At 32.4% G+C, this 19,375-nt stretch overlaps 1 protein-coding gene across 2 annotated transcripts in view; it reads right to left on the bottom strand.

The window, feature by feature from the left end:
- The window catches only part of LOC119831395 (kelch-like ECH-associated protein 1B), a 31,805-nt gene that overhangs the window by 5,725 nt on the left and 6,705 nt on the right, over window positions 1-19,375 (bottom strand). For both annotated transcript variants that reach the window (XM_038354719.1, XM_038354718.1), the window contains exons 2-7: window positions 17,468-17,625; window positions 10,726-10,839; window positions 9,283-9,447; window positions 7,875-8,024; window positions 6,121-6,237; window positions 1,558-1,719 (exon numbers count right to left, since the gene is read on the bottom strand). In XM_038354719.1, coding sequence (XP_038210647.1) covers window positions 1,558-1,719; window positions 6,121-6,237; window positions 7,875-8,024; window positions 9,283-9,447; window positions 10,726-10,839; window positions 17,468-17,620 — 861 coding nt within the window. In that variant the 5' untranslated portion in view covers window positions 17,621-17,625. The remainder of the gene's footprint in view (window positions 1-1,557; window positions 1,720-6,120; window positions 6,238-7,874; window positions 8,025-9,282; window positions 9,448-10,725; window positions 10,840-17,467; window positions 17,626-19,375) is intronic.

The raw sequence follows: 19,375 nt of genomic DNA, 5'->3' as shown, positions 1-19,375 counted from the left end.
GAGTGAACATTGAATACTACTGAAGTATCTGTAAAAGTTTTTACGCGATGAAACAGAGTCATCATAATTAGATCAAGAAGAAAATTTGGAATCGTAACGATTTAGACGTTTTGTTCTTAGATACTTTACTTAGTCTGGCCATAAATACTGTTATAATTAAAACAAAAAATAAACATTTGTGAATATGTAATTAAATGAGGTAAAATACGGAATGTATAACTAGAAGCAGTGTTGGCTCAGGCTCAGACTTAAAACCTATAAGCCGGGGATCGAGAGCAGACGAGCGTGCAGGAAATCCTACTAATCCTAATATTATAAATGCGAAAGTTTGTAAGGATGTGTGTGCGTTTGTTGCTCTTTCACGCAAAATCTACTCAATCGATTGTAATTAAATTTGGTTCGTAGACAGCTGGACAACTGGAATAACATATAGGCAACTTTTTATCCCAATATTCCAACAAGATACGGACTTACGCGGGTGAAACCGCGGGGCTCAGCTGGTTATCTCATAATTCAGCAATTTATCTGCGCATTTGTAACATCGCCACTGCTCAAAACGATGAAGGAAAACATCGTGAAGAAACCGGCATGTCCGAGAATCAAAAGTTCGACGACATGTGGTATCTGCCAACCCGCACTTGGCCAGCGTGGTAGATTATGGCCTGAACCCTCACAAGAGGCCTGTGTCCCAGCAGTGGGAACATATATGGGCTGATGATGATGATGATCATGATGAATTAAATAAGGTGTTATTGGATAGTTCTTTAAAAACGTTTTTTTTCTAAAATAAACAACTGTCGGTTTTAGGATATCTCCTAAAAAAAAGTGCCCCTACTTCGAAAAATCACGAAGTACGAAATTCTGTAGTCCCCGCGAACGAAGCCACGGGCGAAAAGCTAGGTCCAATAATAAATGTGAAGAAAAATAAAGATTTTCCAGGTAACAATACTTTTGGCAAGTATGTTATTGTTATTTTAAATGTGATAAAAAATAGGATAAGATAAGCTGTATCTGTTTATAATATGTCTTTTAAATTTTATGTTTTGAATCCAACACGTATGTCGTATATAATGCAATTATTATACACTACATAGTTATCGAATTCAATCGATAATAAGTTTTAATACGTGACAAGAAATACCAATTTTTTATTGCTTTATTATGTATCCCAAAATTGTATAGACACTTAGTCTTCTATTAAACTAACATACACGATTATAAATGGATAATGATAAAGGTGGTGCGTTATTAAAACACATGACGCGTTCCAGTAGCTGTAATATCCAGGATATTGGGTATCTGATTGATTTTGAAAAACAACACTCGTTATCTGTTAAATATGAGAGATAACACCATCTTTTGTGCCTACAATATCACTTAACATTTTCTTTTAAATTAACGACGTCATAACCTATTACGACTTCGGGGCATGAAAAATTGTCATAATATCAATAATTCTATCAATAATAATCAATAAAACAACAATATACAACTCAAAGCATATACATATATATTATATAATAAATAAGATACTGTCCTTATGTATATAGGTCTCACCTGAAATATTTTAGCAAGGTATTCCCTGCAGGCGGGTACTTTCTTGAGCACAGTGCACGTGCTCATTTGTTCCTTAAGAAAACTCGGCGTCAAGTACTGACACCGCACAGCTTGGAGGATGTGCTCCATTCGGGCGTACCTTTTGTCTTCGTCGTATTTTAGCTGCGTGACAGAAAACATTAAGGTCATCATTTGTGATCGATTTGAGCGAGGAAAAGAGAAAAGTTTTGGTAGAAGGTCGTTGTTATTGACGTTTGTTAATAGATTGTTTTGTTTTAGTAGTCAGAGAATAAAAGGTAAATGGACCGGGTGTCTAATTCAGAATTTAAGACAGATATAAACCAACGTTTTTGCTAAGCTAATTTACTCTCGAGAGCTAGGTGAGGAAATTGACTTAAAAATTACACAGATAGTTTTCATAAGGCATTAAGTACAACTAAACTTCTATTTATTATATTTTATTATATTTAGATCAATAAATAACATTTTAATATAAAACCATAATAACACTAATTTAGAGTTCCTATATATATCGGTTATTGTAATTTAAACCAAAATGTAAATTTTTTGTTCAGAAAAAAATGGCAACTAGTAATTTAAATACAATTCTACAGTATTTATGCTTTTAACATAATAAGGTGGTTGTAAGAACATTGTAGTCATTCATTGCTATTTTATATTCTTATTTATTCATCAGTATTTCTCGCCTTGAAACATGGGAACGAGAAAGTTCTTACCTAAATGCGTCAAAATTCGACAAAATTTACCTTTTGTCGAATTTGCGTTAGGCTGAATTACCAAAATTTAGTATGTGACGACTATAAAACAACAAAAACAAACTATACGGCAGTGTGAATTGTTATAAATTATCGGACACGATGCTTATCTACCAACGTCATACAGATAAGGCAATGAGCGTAATTTCTTTCTATATTTTTATGATGACTTGGTTTATTATTGGAGCAAAGTTCGATCATCGTGTTCGGCAGATTACATAATTATAAAACAACGTTTTATCCTGGAATTAGTTAACACACACTCAGTTGCACCCGCTAGATTTGGCTGTAAATCCTCTAGCGCATAAAATAACCCACACGAAAGGTAATTTTTAATTGTTATAACCACCATGACTGTATGTTACCGGAAAAATACGTAGATGCGTATTCTCCCGAAGTACTGAATTATTTTTCTCAAAAGTATAGCATATGTTTATCAACTAGGTTAGATATTAGTATAGACAAGCTTGAACGCTTGACTAGGGTGTATTTAAATACATATATTTGGATTAAAAACGTTTCAAAAAATAATTTTTAAGCACATATTTTTGTGTATTTAAGAAACAATGCTATGTATAAAAGAGCTTGAATTAATATCATCGTATTATACATTTAAAAAATATCGATCGATACTGATTTTAAAAATCCATGACCATAAGAACGCGATAACTTCATTATCAATGCCAAAATAATATAATTAAAAGCACTAAGTGTTTTTTTTATCCGTTCAAGTGTTGATAGTATACTGAGATGGGATGTTATATGTAACCTTTACGACCGTGTGTGTGCAAGCACACGTCACACAATACGTCACGACGTATTTGTCTCTCCGTCTCCCTCTGAGTGTGGATGGAACGCATTATCAGTCTATTATTCTCACACATTTATAATTGACAAGGAGTGACTCACACTTTTTAACGCGTTAACTCTTAATAATCTATGCAAATAAACAAAGTTATTGTTTAGATTAGATTATCATAACTTTCTCGTCTATGAAGAAAGCTATAAAAAATCTTAATTGTTTTCAATAAATGTAAACAAGCAATTGTTTCTTTTTTTGAGTATCGAAATGAACATTCTTAAAACGGATACACACCGATAAGTGATAACTCATACCAAAGCTGTAGTTTGTTATCGTTATGACACATTGATTTAATTTCCTTTCATATTTGTGGAAAAACCAACTATCGTGACAAACACTAGCAAACATAAGCTAATTATCACATTAGTCACATCTACTATCAATTATATAATTTTGATATGAGTTGTATTTACAACTCATGCTGTGGTATTCCATTTGCTCTATTTAACGCATTATTTTTTTTTTCATCAAGTTGGACAGATATGTATTATGCCGAGAATTTACTTCAGGCGTCTAACCTAACTTTACCCAATGCATTAATTTATATCGTCTGCCCATTTCGATATTTAACGTTTTCACATCGACAGACTATCTAATATATAAAATTCTCGTGTCACAGTTTTCGTTGCCATACTCCTCCGAAACGGCCTGACCGATTTTGATGAAATTTTTTGTGCTTATCCGGTATCTATGAGAATCGGCCAACATCTATTTTTCATACCCCTAAACGATAAGAGTAAGGCAGAACAGCGTTTGCCGGGTGCAGCTAGTCTAATATATAAAATTCTCTTGTCACAGTTTTTGTTGCCATACCCCTTCGAAACGGCTTGACCGATTTTGATGAAATTTTTTGTGCTTATCCGGTATCTATGAGAATCGGCCAACATCTATTTTTCATACCCCTAAATGATAAGAGTAAGGCAGAACAGCGTTTGCCGGGTGCAGCTAGTAATTTATAAAGTGCTAAAAATGATGCATTAAATTGAAAGCAGTATTTATTACAAATTTCCGGCGGATTAGAATCTTTAATAAAATTTTAAGGTGGGAATCGAGCACGCTTCAGCATGAATTAGCCACGCACCGGGGAAGTAACACAACCACACAGAAGATCTGCCTGAAATAGTAGCATGCTACCGTGTTTCGAACTATGAGTGGAGGAGCCGTTGGCCTGTTTCCTAACCCTTCCCAGGAGATATCTTCTTTCCAGTCGTCAAGTCGTCGGGATAAAGGGAGAATTCTTTATCCCTTACCCCTTACAAGCGGACAACGCATTCGCCGAAGCCCTACCTCTGCGAATGTTCATGGGCAGTGGTGATCTTTTACCATCAGGCGGACCACCGGTTTAGCTGCCCGCTATAACATAAAAAATATTCTACAGCCTTATGACTTGGGAATAAGAAATATTCAATAACCAGGTGTTTTAAACTAAACGATAACATATTTTGATAAAACATTGTCTTCACACAAAAACAAAAACACCGCTAACGTGATAGGTTTACGTGTAAATAATTAAAAATTACTGCCTAGTGATACAAACGCAGTGCAATAATGAATTGCAGAATATCAATGACGCCTCACAAAGATTCCTTCAGGTTTTCCTAAACAAATCTGAGTAATGTTTACATATAATTTATAAACAGGATATACTTTAATTTTAAATATAGCCCGTGACGATTGAGGAAAAATAGTACCTACTCACCGAGTTAGTTTTTATTTTATTACTATTCACGTTATTTAAATAAAAACATGTATATGAGTACTATGAAGATTAATGAGCAAGCTGATTGGTCTGTTCTTTTTTTATTTGTTTGATTCAAAACTACATTCATCACACTTGTGATAAGATACAGAAGCAGTAATTATTATGTATATAGTAGTTTTGATAAACAAATATGCGTAGGTCGACGTTTTTATTATATTATAGTTAGTTAGTCATATATTATCCAGCGTAACATAATATACCTTTAACCAACAGTATGATGTATCTTACTATCTTACGTGGGTATAACTGAAAATACGAGAAATGCATATTAGCGATAGCTATTAGACGCCCGTAATCCAGCTCGATTGCGAAATTATTTCTTAACAGATGCCTGAGAACTATTAAATTTCAAAATTTCAATTTTGTTACAAACCACTATAAGGTTTTAATTATTTCTTAAATGTAGTACAAATTCTTTTACGGTACCAGAGGATCTCTTTGATTATTTCGGGATGAAAAGTATCTCAAATATGAGCCTATACGTATTATATATACCTATTGGACCAACTTAAATCATTTATTACATAGTTTTTTTGTACATATTATATCAACTTATTAGTGAACACATTGCAATACTAGTATTCTATTAAAAAGTAAGTGAACAATTTAATAATGTAAAAAGCTCAAAATTTAAGGATGACAAGCATATTCAATTACACTATACGCTTTTTATGCACAACTTATTATGCATTATTTTTCTCTGAAATCTTTCAGTTGAACAAATATAATAAAACAATCTTATATATAAAATTCTCGTGTCACAATGTTAGTCTCTATACTCCTCCGAAACGGCTTGACCGATTCCTCTGAAATTTGGTAAGCATATTGGGTAGGTCTGAGAATCGGCTAACATCTATTTTTCATACCACTAAACGATAAGAGTAAGGCAGAACAGCGTTTGCCGGGTGCAGCTAGTAATAATATACAATTGTCACGTACAATAAAATCAAAATTAATCGCGAATATTCCGTGTTCCCGTTTCGGGTTACTAGTGAGTTTCGAAACCCGCGTCATGAACAAATTTATCATAATGTTATTTAAAACAATAAAATAAAAAATATATATAGATTCTTATGAAGATAAAAGATAACGCGAGATATATAAATTGTACTTATAAAATAATTTGTACTTATAAAACTTTTTACAAAACTAAAATATCGTACCCAACTCAACACAGCGTTGTAAACTTCTCTCTCCTCTCGAACATTTAGTTCATCCTTTCGTATCAGGCATATCAACTCCGGCGCAGTCAGTTGCAGAAATTCTTCTTCCTGACATACCTAAAAAAAAAAGTTAATAAAATAAAAAAACATTTAGCCGTATGTTTTAAATTGCTCAGCAATTTTTCATGTTAAAATTAAGGTCTCGATCCTACTTATTTCTAGGGAAATAAATACTATACTATTTTAGTATGAAAAGGTTACGTTTACGTTTGTGAATTCGTGAGTTTGTGAGCCGATTTCATAAATTGTTTTATTATAGAAAATCATGTTGTGTAAGTGTCAAAGCTATATTTGATTTTGACCTTGGTCAACCCGGGCGAAGCAGGGACGAGCGGCTAGTGTTAAAATGTTTTTCTTTGGAAGCTATTCTTCAGAATTAATACACAACACGAGTTAATGTTACAGTTCAGATTGCATAACATGTATTTGTCGAAATAACGACCTCGTACGGTCTGTCATATTTTTAACTAACAATAAAAAAATAGGTTCACGCACTTGAATAAAAAGCGTCTTTCTCACCTATATGTGTCGTGACACATTGTTAGGAGGATAAATAACGCATTAAACGCATAAGAAAATGGAATCGTGACTCGCGATTTATTTAGCGCGTAAAGGAGTTGCTGTAAATAAGCCACAGATTAGTAAATAGTTGCTACAGTAATGCGAGAATAATAGTAAACTATTTGGGTTATACACTGTTGTTAATTAGTTGATTAATTATTATTCAATTATGTCACATATTGCGACGATATCACACTAAAAAGAAACGATAAGTTTTAATCTATTTGTTTCAGTTTAATCTTGTTTGTCATCGAAAAACGGTTATCGTTTATCCAAATATTACATATTCATTGATAAAATATAAGCTATTTCGTAATATCATTTTTATCACATCATACAAAAATATGTCAAGAATAAAATGTGACAATACAAATTAAATTGCTTTTATCGTCGTCGTGTTATCACATTGTATTGATTAAATTATATATGTATTATTAAATGGTATAACTTCTATTGTTGATGCAAATTGCAACAGGAATAAAAAGCGATTCATGAATATAAATGAAAATGAAAACCACGTCCGTAAGTGACGCGGCACTTCTACAATCCGGTTTAAGATAACATTTACATTTTATCTATATTTTATTACTTTGAATTAATTTAAAATATCCGCTAAAATATTATATATACTATATGAGTAATGACATGGCAGATAATTTTTTGGAAAAATTGTGAGATTCTGATCAGTTAGATAATATGTAAAAAATATAACTCACTCGTGTTATTATATAAGGTAATATTGTATAAAGCTTTAGGATATCCTCGTATAGAGATGAACATACAGATTTAAGTGTCTGGTACAAAAACACTTGTGAGTTTCTAATTCTATTACTACCTAATATTCACTCTAATATTACGCCGTGCTTAAAATTTGGCCTGGAACATTTCGAAACTCATACAATATCGTTCTCTAACTGCCTTAATCGTGTAATAATTGACGCTACCACTAGTAGATTCTAAATTTAACCAAATTACAACAATCTTCAATTCCATGACATTAACATTTTTGGGTTAAAAACCCACGGATTAATCGAGTAACAGAGCCAAAAATGTCGAAGCGAGAACCTCCTTAATAACAATTTTTTGATAAAAACATCGATTAATTCAAACATTCGTCACGCTGAATTACTTACTTGTATAAAATTCCTTTCGATAAACTGGTTGGCCTTATTTTTCAGGTCTATACAGCCGTGTTGTTCAGCGAAGTTGGCGATGCCGATGGCGTTGGAGGGGTCCAGCTGGCGCTCGAGGAAGGCGCAACAGGCGTCTATGACATTTGATATCTGCGGCATATGACTGCAATATAATGTCCCTTGATCCACTATTACCAAAGGTCATATATTGGAATAGTGCGGTGGTGTGCTGTGTTTTGGAATCGATAATCATTTATTGCGAAATCGAAGTCAGTTCGAAAATCGAACAGTGTTCAGATAAATAGTCCACAGGCAATGATGACAGGTAATATTTATGTCTCTTGATACTCTATTACTAAAGGACATATATTGAAATAGTGCAGTGTGGTGTGCACATATCTACAGCTATTCATTCGCTTTTTAAATTTGGAAGGTTGAAAATAATTCTACACCATACATCGGAATATTAATCATTTTATATAACTATTAAACAATCAATCAGTTTTATAATGCTAGGAAAAAATAAATAAATAAAATCCTCAACACCCTTTTATATACCGCTCAAATCATCTGAAATATTATAGAAGACGTGTGTTGCTTTCTATCGACTAAAAACAACGTCAGAAGCTCTTCTGACCATTGTTGAAAACATCATCACCAAAACATATTATAATCATACGATGAATCATTTCAATTATCTGATTACTCGATGCAATTATACATTGAATTTTGTATGCAAATGCTTAATTACGACATACTAGTATTTACATATAAATATTTATTTAATTTCGGAATATGACACACAATTTTAAGAAATAATTCGATAAGAGGAAAAATAACATGTTTTTATGTGATTTGCATTGAATTTTGAGTAAATGAATAAAGCTTTATATGGACTTATTATTATATTCAAAATTAGAATAGGATAATATCCTAGGCAGGGATTTTTATATAACATCGATTCAAAATTAATAAAAAAATGTACAAACTGAATGAACGTGCAATTATCTCTAACAGTCCGGAAAGTGATAACGCAAAATATTTGTTGATTTGTACCAGTTTTGCGGTTATTGCGGAATCTAATAATAATTAAGGAACAAATAATTCAATTTTCTTTGTTTATACGACACGTTCAAGTAGTGCCCACGCGATTGGTCCTCCGAGCCGGTAACAGCGTTATGACCATAATTTTCCTTAATCCTTTTTGTCATTACGTAAATAGAACCGTCATTATTATACAAATCACCAAATTATACCGTGTCATCATCTTCCGGTCTTTAATTACTGCTATCACAATCGATAACCGATAATGCTGACTCGCATTGAAAAACACAGATAGATCCATAAACAAATTCCCTCTAACAAAAATACATAAATAGTACACACAGAACACAAAGTAAATATTTACCTGGAACATAGTAGCTGCCGGTAGGAGCTGGCACACGGTGACCTCGGTGATCCTTATGTTGCCCGTATACATGAAGTACACGAGCCACGCCATCGCCGAGGGACACACGCCCTGCAGCCGCACGCGCGACATTTCACACTCTTTCAGCCCACTTGTGAACATTGCCTGTTAACAAGGCTTATCAGTGTAAAGTTGACATTATTACTACGTAAGTGGGTTTGCTACTCTTACAGTTTTTTAATTGGAAATTCTTTGATTTCGAGGTAATTTGGCGCGTAGAGTGAAATGTAAGGGTAATCGGATATGCAATTTAAGAATTTGTTATTTCATATCATATTTGGCAGGGCAGGAAGTTCCTACCTCTGGCATACTGTGTATTTGGAGAAAAAGATATCATTAACATAGCTCAATAAATTTTATAACATATCGGCCACTTGAAAGGATTCAGAAAGGAATTATGGAATGAAAAGAAATAACAAACAAGTATCATCATAATAAAAACAATAAAATCCGACTTATCTTTTTAGTTTTATAGTATTAAGACGAATCTACTGAAACCACTCATATAAAAATACAACAAGCCGTTTAGGTTCTACGGCGTGCCAAAGAAACATACGCACACATACACAGACACTTGATAAACATAATCCTGAGAAATTTTGAAAGAATAGAAAAAATTTGATCACGAGGCAGGATTCGAACCTGCGTTTCTTGCCTAACCGTAGCAACGCCTAGCCTCTCGGCCACCCATGATCCTGCCACAGTAATCTAATTTCTTCTACTCTTTCGGTTTCATGTGCCTAAGGGGCACCCCACGCCATCTATTGAGATGATTAAGAACCATCACACCCACGAATCCTGCCTCGTGATCAAATTTTTTCTATTCTTTCAAAATTTCTCATTTATAAAGCATTTCAATGCTATAAAACTAAAGATTAAACATAATCCTGTCGTAGTAGGGTAAAAAGCTTTTATTCTAAGATTATACGCCGTTTTTCAATTACGCAATGGAATCTTATTTATATATTAAGTCGTATGACTGTCAAATTTAAATGTCAATTCGTCTCATCAGATGCAATCCTCAACTCGATATTCTTTGATGTTCGATACTCTTCAAGTCATGTTTTTTTTTTAATGTCACAGTCGGCAATGGAGCTGGTGGGATGCCTGATGGTAAGCACTACCACCGCCCATGAACATTTAGAGAGGCATAAGGTCCATTGCAGACCTTACGCCTCTACAAATGCATTGCCGACTTTAAATTGGGAAGGGATTAAGAAATGATTGTCGAGAGGAATAAAGGAAAGGATTGGGAAGGATAAGGAAATGGATATGGGCCTCCTCCTCCTCCTCCTATGTTTTCCCTGATCGTGAAAATTAAGCCCGAATATCGTATTTCTATCTACAAAAATCTGTTTTTCATAAATACAAATAAATACATACCTTAAAGTATGGGCTGCCAGCTGCGAGCACGACTTTGTGTACGTGAAACAATTCGTTGCCCACCTCCAAGACGACGTCTGTCAGCATGTGGTGCGATCGCATCGTGAATAGCATCTGAATCAATAAACACGTCGGTCATAATCTGTACTATACCACTGATTCTTATATAGAAGACAATATTATATCTGAACTCATAAAACTCCTCGCTAATGAGCTCTCAATAGATGGCGTGGAGTGTCTCTTAGGCACATAAATAGAGTAGAAGACTTTTTGTTATTGTCATTTTCAAGGGCATACAATAGGACTCGCTATCCGTCTGCCTGCCTGTCTGTCCTTCTGTTGTCTGTCACCAGGCTTGACCTCACGCACAACCATAGTTAGACAGTTGAAATATTATGTATTTATGTCGAAGCTATAACAACAAATGATAAAAAATCGAAGCAACGGTTAGCACGGTCATGTATTGCAATACAAGATGAGATTTTACAATCAAACAAAAATTACGTTTCGTTACTTTATCATGCGTAGTGTACCTACTCTGATATGAAATTAATGTTATCTGTTTAAATTATAATATGATAAGCCACCCTAAAATGTATCATGTTATGATTTCATACACGACATGGCATTTAAATAAATCATACTTACTAATAGAAGAACTGCCATTCATTGCACCCGGATAAAATTTATTTACTAGAATAATATTTAGAATTAACAAGCTAGAGCGAGTTTCTCTGAAGATTCGTATTGTTTTGTCTAATTAATTAAATATGCAAACGTAAAGGTTACACACATTATGTAGGTACATATTATACGATTTAATTTAATCGCTTATGTACCTTTTAAAAGAATTTTGCTAAGATACCGATTACATTAATCTTATTTTATGTAATCTGATAAAAATACTACAAATAATCTTCTGTATATATTATTACTCTTTTCTACAAAAAAGGACACTGATGTCCCAGGGAGGAGGTACCACGCCCGATTCTAAAAAGGAATCAAATGACAAGTATTTCCAATTAAACAAAAAGGATCACAACCGGAATCAATTTTGAATAAATTTATTAAGGTGATAAGAAGTTCACCGGGTGATCTAGTCTATTATAGTAATGGTAGTAATCTAAACTAATATAATTCCATAAATATATGTGAAAAATTATAGGTAATTCTACACTTAGGACATGTTTGGTTGCGGAATTCGCCCAAAAAAATATTGATATCTAAATGAGAATCTAATAATACAGAAAATTCCGAAAAATATAAAGTAAACAAAATAACCATTATGCTATTAGGCAAGTATGTAACTCAATTCTTATTTTATCTTTATCAACGTTGCATGTTAATAAAAAAAATATGATTATAAATTGAATGAATAATAATTTTTGTACCACTTTTCACTAATAATTTATATTTTATTTGTCTACTAGCTTTTAAATGTTTTTTCGTTAAAAAGCGCCCCGGCCCTGCCGACTGACCGTTTGCTTCGCGCGTATTAAAAATTTTTGTTTGGCGACACCGTTCATTATTAGATTTAATTTAATTTTTACGCCTCTTTCGTAAATGTAAAAATACATATTTTGCGCAAAATACTATTCATTACATTACGTAATACATTCTTTCAGGCTGTACAGAGTTTATACCGCATGTATCTACTTTAAAATTAACATTGGGTATATTCTTTTTTCTTCATGTTGAACTTGTGCCTAAAACTTATTTGAACACTTTCAGCGTGGCATATCATTAAAATAAAGGTCCTTTCTTTCTTTATTTCAAATTTTAAATATCCATTTATAACGGTTCAGACGAAAATATTCTCTTTGGAGGTGTTTTTAATTTTCCCATGTTTTCACCTAGATGCCAAATTTAAACTTCTTTGTTCAATGGGTTAGGTTTTTGATCTATATAAGTCATTCAGTGGAAAATTGGCAACTTTTATACCGTCATATCTTTGTAATCGTACGAGCTAGGTTAATGAAATTTGGCGGTTAAGCTTTCCTTATGAATAGTTATAATAAATATATGTAATTTGATTTGTTTCTGTTAAATTGGTTTTGAATTATAAAGGGATCAAATGTCGCTTCAAGTTAAATACAAATTTTAGGAGGCCGATAGAAAACATTTTTGTAAAGTTTATTGTATTTTGCAGTACGGATCAATACGGTAAAATATCCTGATATTGATTTTTTTATTTTTATTTGTATATATAAACATAACAATGACGAGAATTGAATTATATTTTATATGATTAACAATCTCCACCATATAAATATTGTGATAGTTATAGTTTTTTTTTATATTTCCAGACAGACACAGGTGTAATAGTGATTCAATTATTCAATCCAATTATAAAGCAATCATTAAATTGACTGATTATTCTTATGATTATAGCGTAATCGATAAATGTTATAAATTATTGCTAATCAAATAAATATAAGTTCAGAGTATAATATGACCCATATTTTACGTATATGTAATACTAGCTTTTTGCCCGCGATTTTACCCGCGTAGTCAAAGGAAAAGTCGTTTTGTTTCCATGGCATTTCCAGAAAAAAACCTATCCTAGGTCCTCAGTTCAATGGTTAAATGGTTTAAGCGACTGACAGACAGCGAAATTTTTGCATTTATTAGTAGTAGTATCTATGGTCGAAACGTTTTTGTGTGTACCTTCTGACAAACTCTTCTCACTTCAAGACATATTAAACTCCTTACAATATCAAGGAGATATATATGACATAATACCGAATGCGGTGAAAGATTCTTCCCGTCCGACATAAAAAAAACACCGCTCATTAATTCTTTAATTTATGCATTCACATAACCTTGGGACACGCTTCAGATCCTATCGCTAGATCATAAAAAAAATCCACCCGTACATTTAAAACAAAAGCAACACAGCCATACGTGCCAGCAAATGTGCTGTGTCATGATAACTTGCGTTTTATAAATCGTTCGTTAACAACACAGCTCGCTTATCTTGCTGTGTAAATATAATTATTGAAACTGTATTCGTATTATTCACTTTGCTTTTTTAAACTGAAGCAGTTACATTACGAAATATCCTTCAGGTTCTAGGTACAGTGTTATTTGTTATTTCCCTGCATGCGGGTACCGCGACGTCTTAAAGTAGTTCTAATACGTGTGTGCGAATGACGACCTATATAGATCTGTCTTTATCCCACACTGGAATTAGTATTGCTTTAAAATGTTATGGTAATCCCCCAGATAGTTTTACGCTTGTTACAAGGATGTAGCATAGGCTTTTTATCCATTGATTACCTTAAACATTGCCATTGGTTCGCACCAATGTGTTAATGGCTCTGGTAAAGTTCCATGTGAATAATACAAAATAAAATTCAATGAATTGGGTCTTATAGGGATCCTTACACGCTTTTTAAGCATCAACGGGAGCACTTTAACAACCGAATCTATGCATTTAAAATGCACACCAATTTCCCTGTAAAAACGAATACGCAAATTGTTGATAAAATAATAATATAATTAAAGAGAAGGTGACTAGATAGAGATGAGGATACTGTATCATTAAATCTTTATTGTAACCATTCATTTCTATCAATATAATCGTACGAATTTAACAGTTTAAATAAAGACTTTATTATAATTATACAAGACGCTCGTCTCGGCTCCGCCCGGATATCAAGATTCCTGTTTTATCCCAAGGTAGTGTTAAATCGGGATAAAAATATCCTAGCACCCAAGTCAGCTCATACCCCGTCTGTATACCAAATTTCATCAAAATCCGTACAGTACTTTCAGCGTGATTGACAAACATACATCAAAACCAACAAACATTCGCACTTTTAGAATATTAGTGTGATTATTATTTCATACATCCATCAACCGTTTTAATAATTAATATTCAACGTGAGATGATTTATGCGGTTTCTTGTACGGAATCCTACGAGCACGAGAACCAATCGCACTTGACCGGTTTTTCATTTTCCACTATTTATCCTACATTGTAAAGTTGTTGAGCAATGAATGTCAATGTCACGGAATATTTCAAAACATCAAGTACTTTGAACTATTGAACTGTGAGATAAACAATTGAATTTAGGTCAAATGTTTGCAAAGTTAAGGTACTCAATTTGTACAGTATATGCAATATATTTATATGATTAAACGTTCCCATATACCTACCTACTTTTAAATACTTTAATACTGAAATAGTTTGCTTGTTTTTTTTTTATAAAGCAATTAATGTTATCTTTTAATTCAAGTGATATTTAAAAATATAAAATGTTAAACAATATATTTCATATTAATCGAACGACGTCATAACCTTCTATTACGTCATTATATTTATCTAATCTATTCGATTGAATTTATAGACATATATTTTTTATCGGTTATTATTTGAACTATAGGCGTTTCTAGGGACTTCCCCCTCGTATTATAACAAATTCGGCATTTCTAAATATCTGTTATGACTCAAATCGTAATTATAATATTAAATAAATAAGAATTAGGAGTGGTACTTCCCCCAGTTACCTCGGTGACCTATTTTTGAGATAATAACCAATAATAATTTTATATAATTTAGGCTCTTTGTACATTTCCTATATATATTTCTAGACTACACTGGTTTTCGGATGAACTGTCTGGGTTAAAACCTTTATAGCTTGCAATTGACATTCGTTGTAATACTTCTAATTTATGGACCAATCTTTTTACATGCAATTTCTGTGTAAAATATAAAAAAAAATAAAGGAGGTTTTCATCTAGTTACATTCAGAAACAATCGGAAAATATAATGATATCAACCACACCTACAGATATCTGAATATATAAATAGAACCGGAGACGTACCTATTCAAATATTTTTATTCGTTTTTGTTCGAAAGAGGAATCTAATCTGAAATATGCTAATATAGACGATAACACAAATTATTGTGTCATACATCAGAGTAATAACAAAGATAGAAGTCCGTTTAGGTATTATATAATATTCGAAATGCTTTTTGACCTATAGTTACACTACAATGACTTGCAATATCGTTGGTGTGAACGAAATAAACTTGGGAAAACTCTAACCATTACTTTGATTAAAATTATGATTATTATGACATGACACAGTGTCATAGTACATTTGACATTGATATTTATCCTATTATCATAGATATCATCATCATTATGTTTACCGCTGTTTGTTTATTCTTAATAGAAATAATTAGAGCTGGGTAATTTATATAAAAAAGCAGTGGTGGCTCAGTGGTAAGAACCTCGGACTTCAAAATCGATAAGTCGAGGTTCGGGACCGTGCGAGCGTGCAGGTAATAAATTGATTTTTCCAATTTATCTGCACATGTGGATAACATCACCACTGCTTAAAACGGTGAAGGAGAACATCGTGAGGAAACCGGCATGTCCAAGAATCAAAAGTTCGACGACATGTAACATCTGCCAACCCGCACTTGGCCGGCGTGGTGGATTATGACCTGAACCCTCATAAGAGGCCTGTATCCCAGCAATGGGAACATATATATGGGATGATGATGTATTTATATAGTTAACATGATACCGTTAATAATTAATATATATTGTTATAATTCATTATCAGGTTTCCATGATGATACCAAATTTATAATATTATCTTCATAAACTTATTCGATTACATACGAGACAAAATAGGTACATAATATTAATTAAATTTGGCACCAGTCAAACATTTATACCTCATTGAATGTTGATAACACTAAATATTTTAATTAAAACTTTAAATCCTATTTTTTATAACTGTAGCGTATTTAACGAAACAAATAGCCTCAAGAGCAAGTGAGCTTAATAATTAGGCAATAATAATTAAGGAGTGGATTACTATACCATATTGTACTACATTAAACTACATTTTAAAACAAATATAATCATACAAGCTGACCCACACGACTTCATCTGTTTTCAAAACGAATATTGATTTTCTATTTTTGACAATACCTGAAGCTAGTGTAGAAGATATATTTATATTATCTGAATGTTGGAATTTCCATTAAGACACATATCACATATCGTTGGCCGTGATAACGTTTTAATATCAATAAAAAATGGGCAAAATAACATTGCGTCCATTAAGACTTCTCGTAAACAAACTATTTTTTAGCTTAGCTTTGATTATTTCGATATTAGACTACATTTTTTTATAGTTTATCAATTTGACTGTATTTATTATTTACTTAAATTTGGTCTTGTTGTGATGTTTAAAGGCGGGTAAGTTTTATGTTTAAAATAATAAAATTATATAAACCAAGTGAAAGACGTTACTTCATAGAAAAAGTTATTTTCAATTTATGAGCCCATGTCGATTTTATAACAATATAAAAAAATAGAATAAAGTAAAACATAAAGCTCTAATACTTATATAGACAGTTCATGTACTAATTTAAAAGCTTTGCTAATAATTATTTAGGACGCATTGTATTTCAATTGAAGTTATTGATAACCCACTGAGAAATGATAATGAACGTCGCCTGTCGGTCGCATTTAGCATAATAATGAGTGCTAGTGTACTTTCAGTGTGCAATATACAATAAACTTACTAAATTGCCATGGAAAGGAGATATTACGCGGCGCTAAAAAATAGCGTATATAACTCTCTAATCACCTGTAGTAAACTCTAGATGATGATGATGATGCCGTAAATTCGGAGAATTGCGACGTAGGAGACAGAAACATACACACTTTCGCATATGTACATCAGTAAGGAAGTAAGGGTAATAAAGCTTACCTTCATAAAATCGGGTATATAATTCCCCAAGCAAAACGTCGTGTCGCCGATATCTTTGCTGCTGCCGTACGTGCTTTCGGTCATCATGTCGCAGTTGATGGGCGGCATTTCGTCTAATAAATTCCCTTTCTTGCCTATGTCGTCCACCTCCATGTCGTCTGTAATGAGAGCAAATTTAAACATACGGTTCTGTTTAGTGGAAACTAGCTGTGCACCGCGATTTTACCCACGTCCTACTATAGCCCTGCTCGATACTCAATAAATGGACTATACAATAAAAAAATTATTATTCAATTCGGACCAATTGTTGTAAGATTAGTGCGTTAAAACGAACAAACGCTTCAGTTTTATATTGTTAGAACAGTATAAAATACATAACCAGCTAAGGTATCGTCATTTTGGTTTTTTATATATTAACGATGTAGTGACTGACTGCCGGACTTTTCTAAACTCCTCCACATCTGATCAAACATCTACCTGAATTTATATTTTGTTTTATTCTTTTTCTAGAGTACTTTAACGAAAGGTCAAGACTTAAAGGACATACAAGGTATACGAGTATACAATTTGAGCCTCTTCACATACATACTACGTTTCTATAACACTGAGCTTTATAGATGTAAAACCGTTACCGTACCTAATCGTTAAAGGTTACAATAACTATTCAGATGTTTTCCTTATCTTATGAAAAGAGCTAACTGACCCAACTTTTTGCTACAACAACGAATTTTACTACAATTATGAGGATTTTTATTTCCTTATGGAGTGTGTCCAGAATCATAGAAGAGAAGGCTTGCCGACAAAATTTGTAATGTAATGTTAAATTTACTCAATGTTGGTGCAGTTCATAGCATTCTAGGTGCACCGCACTCTGATGCAAAATGAAGAACGACGTTATTTAATTTAAATTTTTGATAAAATCTAGAAAAGAAATAGATTGTTAAGTTTCTCCTATTTAGAAATTAAAAACTTTTTAAGGGATTTTAAAATTTTTATATTCTTAACCCGACGTTTCGAACACTTTACAGCGAGCGTGGTTACGGGGAGAATCGCGTTTAAAAACCGTTAAAAAGTTTTTAATTAAACTTTCTGTCTGTTTATTATACATGTTATTCAACATTAACTATTTAAAAATTTAGTAACTATTCAAGATTACCTTGAAAGATTTTAATCATAGTTTTATCAATGTAGTCACACACACACACGATAATTGCAATAATTTAACTTAAGCTATGTAAGTGATAGTATGAAATTATAAGTATCTAACATTTTCGAATGTTAATATAATTGTAACCCAACGGTAACCTATATACATTGCATTATTGAACAAAACAAATACATTATTAATATTTTGATACTTTTTGCAGAGTAGAGTTGAAAAATAGTAAAAAAATGTGAGCATACCTTAAAACCTGTTAGAAAAGTACGTAACGTAATTTAATTATTAAATCCTGGTGATCCTAATCAGGATAATAACATAAACTAATGATTATATTGTACCATCCATCCTTGATAATTCTAGTCTATTCTAATGTTTCATAGTTATATATATCTTTGTTATTTTATAGGAAACCCCAATTTACAAAAATCATCGTAGTATATAATTACTTGTTGGTAGAAAATAGAGATATTTTTTATTAATAACTATGAAGATGTTATGGTCGTTGGTATATATTAATTTTAACTGCAAATTAGCAGTATTTGTACCACGTTATTTTCCCTTCATTGTAGTGAAAAACAACGTAACACCACGGATACAAAATATGTAGTAACTATTATAATATCAATTTTATATTGTGATATCAATATAAAATGCTAAAGGCGTTAGTTGTTACCAAAATATATAGAAATAGTAGTGACTAACATAAAAATGTATACAAATTTACAAGCTTTTTTTTTTTTTTTTTT

Source organism: Zerene cesonia, chromosome 13, assembly GCF_012273895.1.
Source record: "Zerene cesonia ecotype Mississippi chromosome 13, Zerene_cesonia_1.1, whole genome shotgun sequence".
NCBI lineage: Eukaryota > Metazoa > Arthropoda > Insecta > Lepidoptera > Pieridae > Zerene > Zerene cesonia.
The sequence above is the reverse complement of the archived record's forward strand: the minus strand, read 5'-3'. Positions and strand labels throughout refer to the sequence as shown.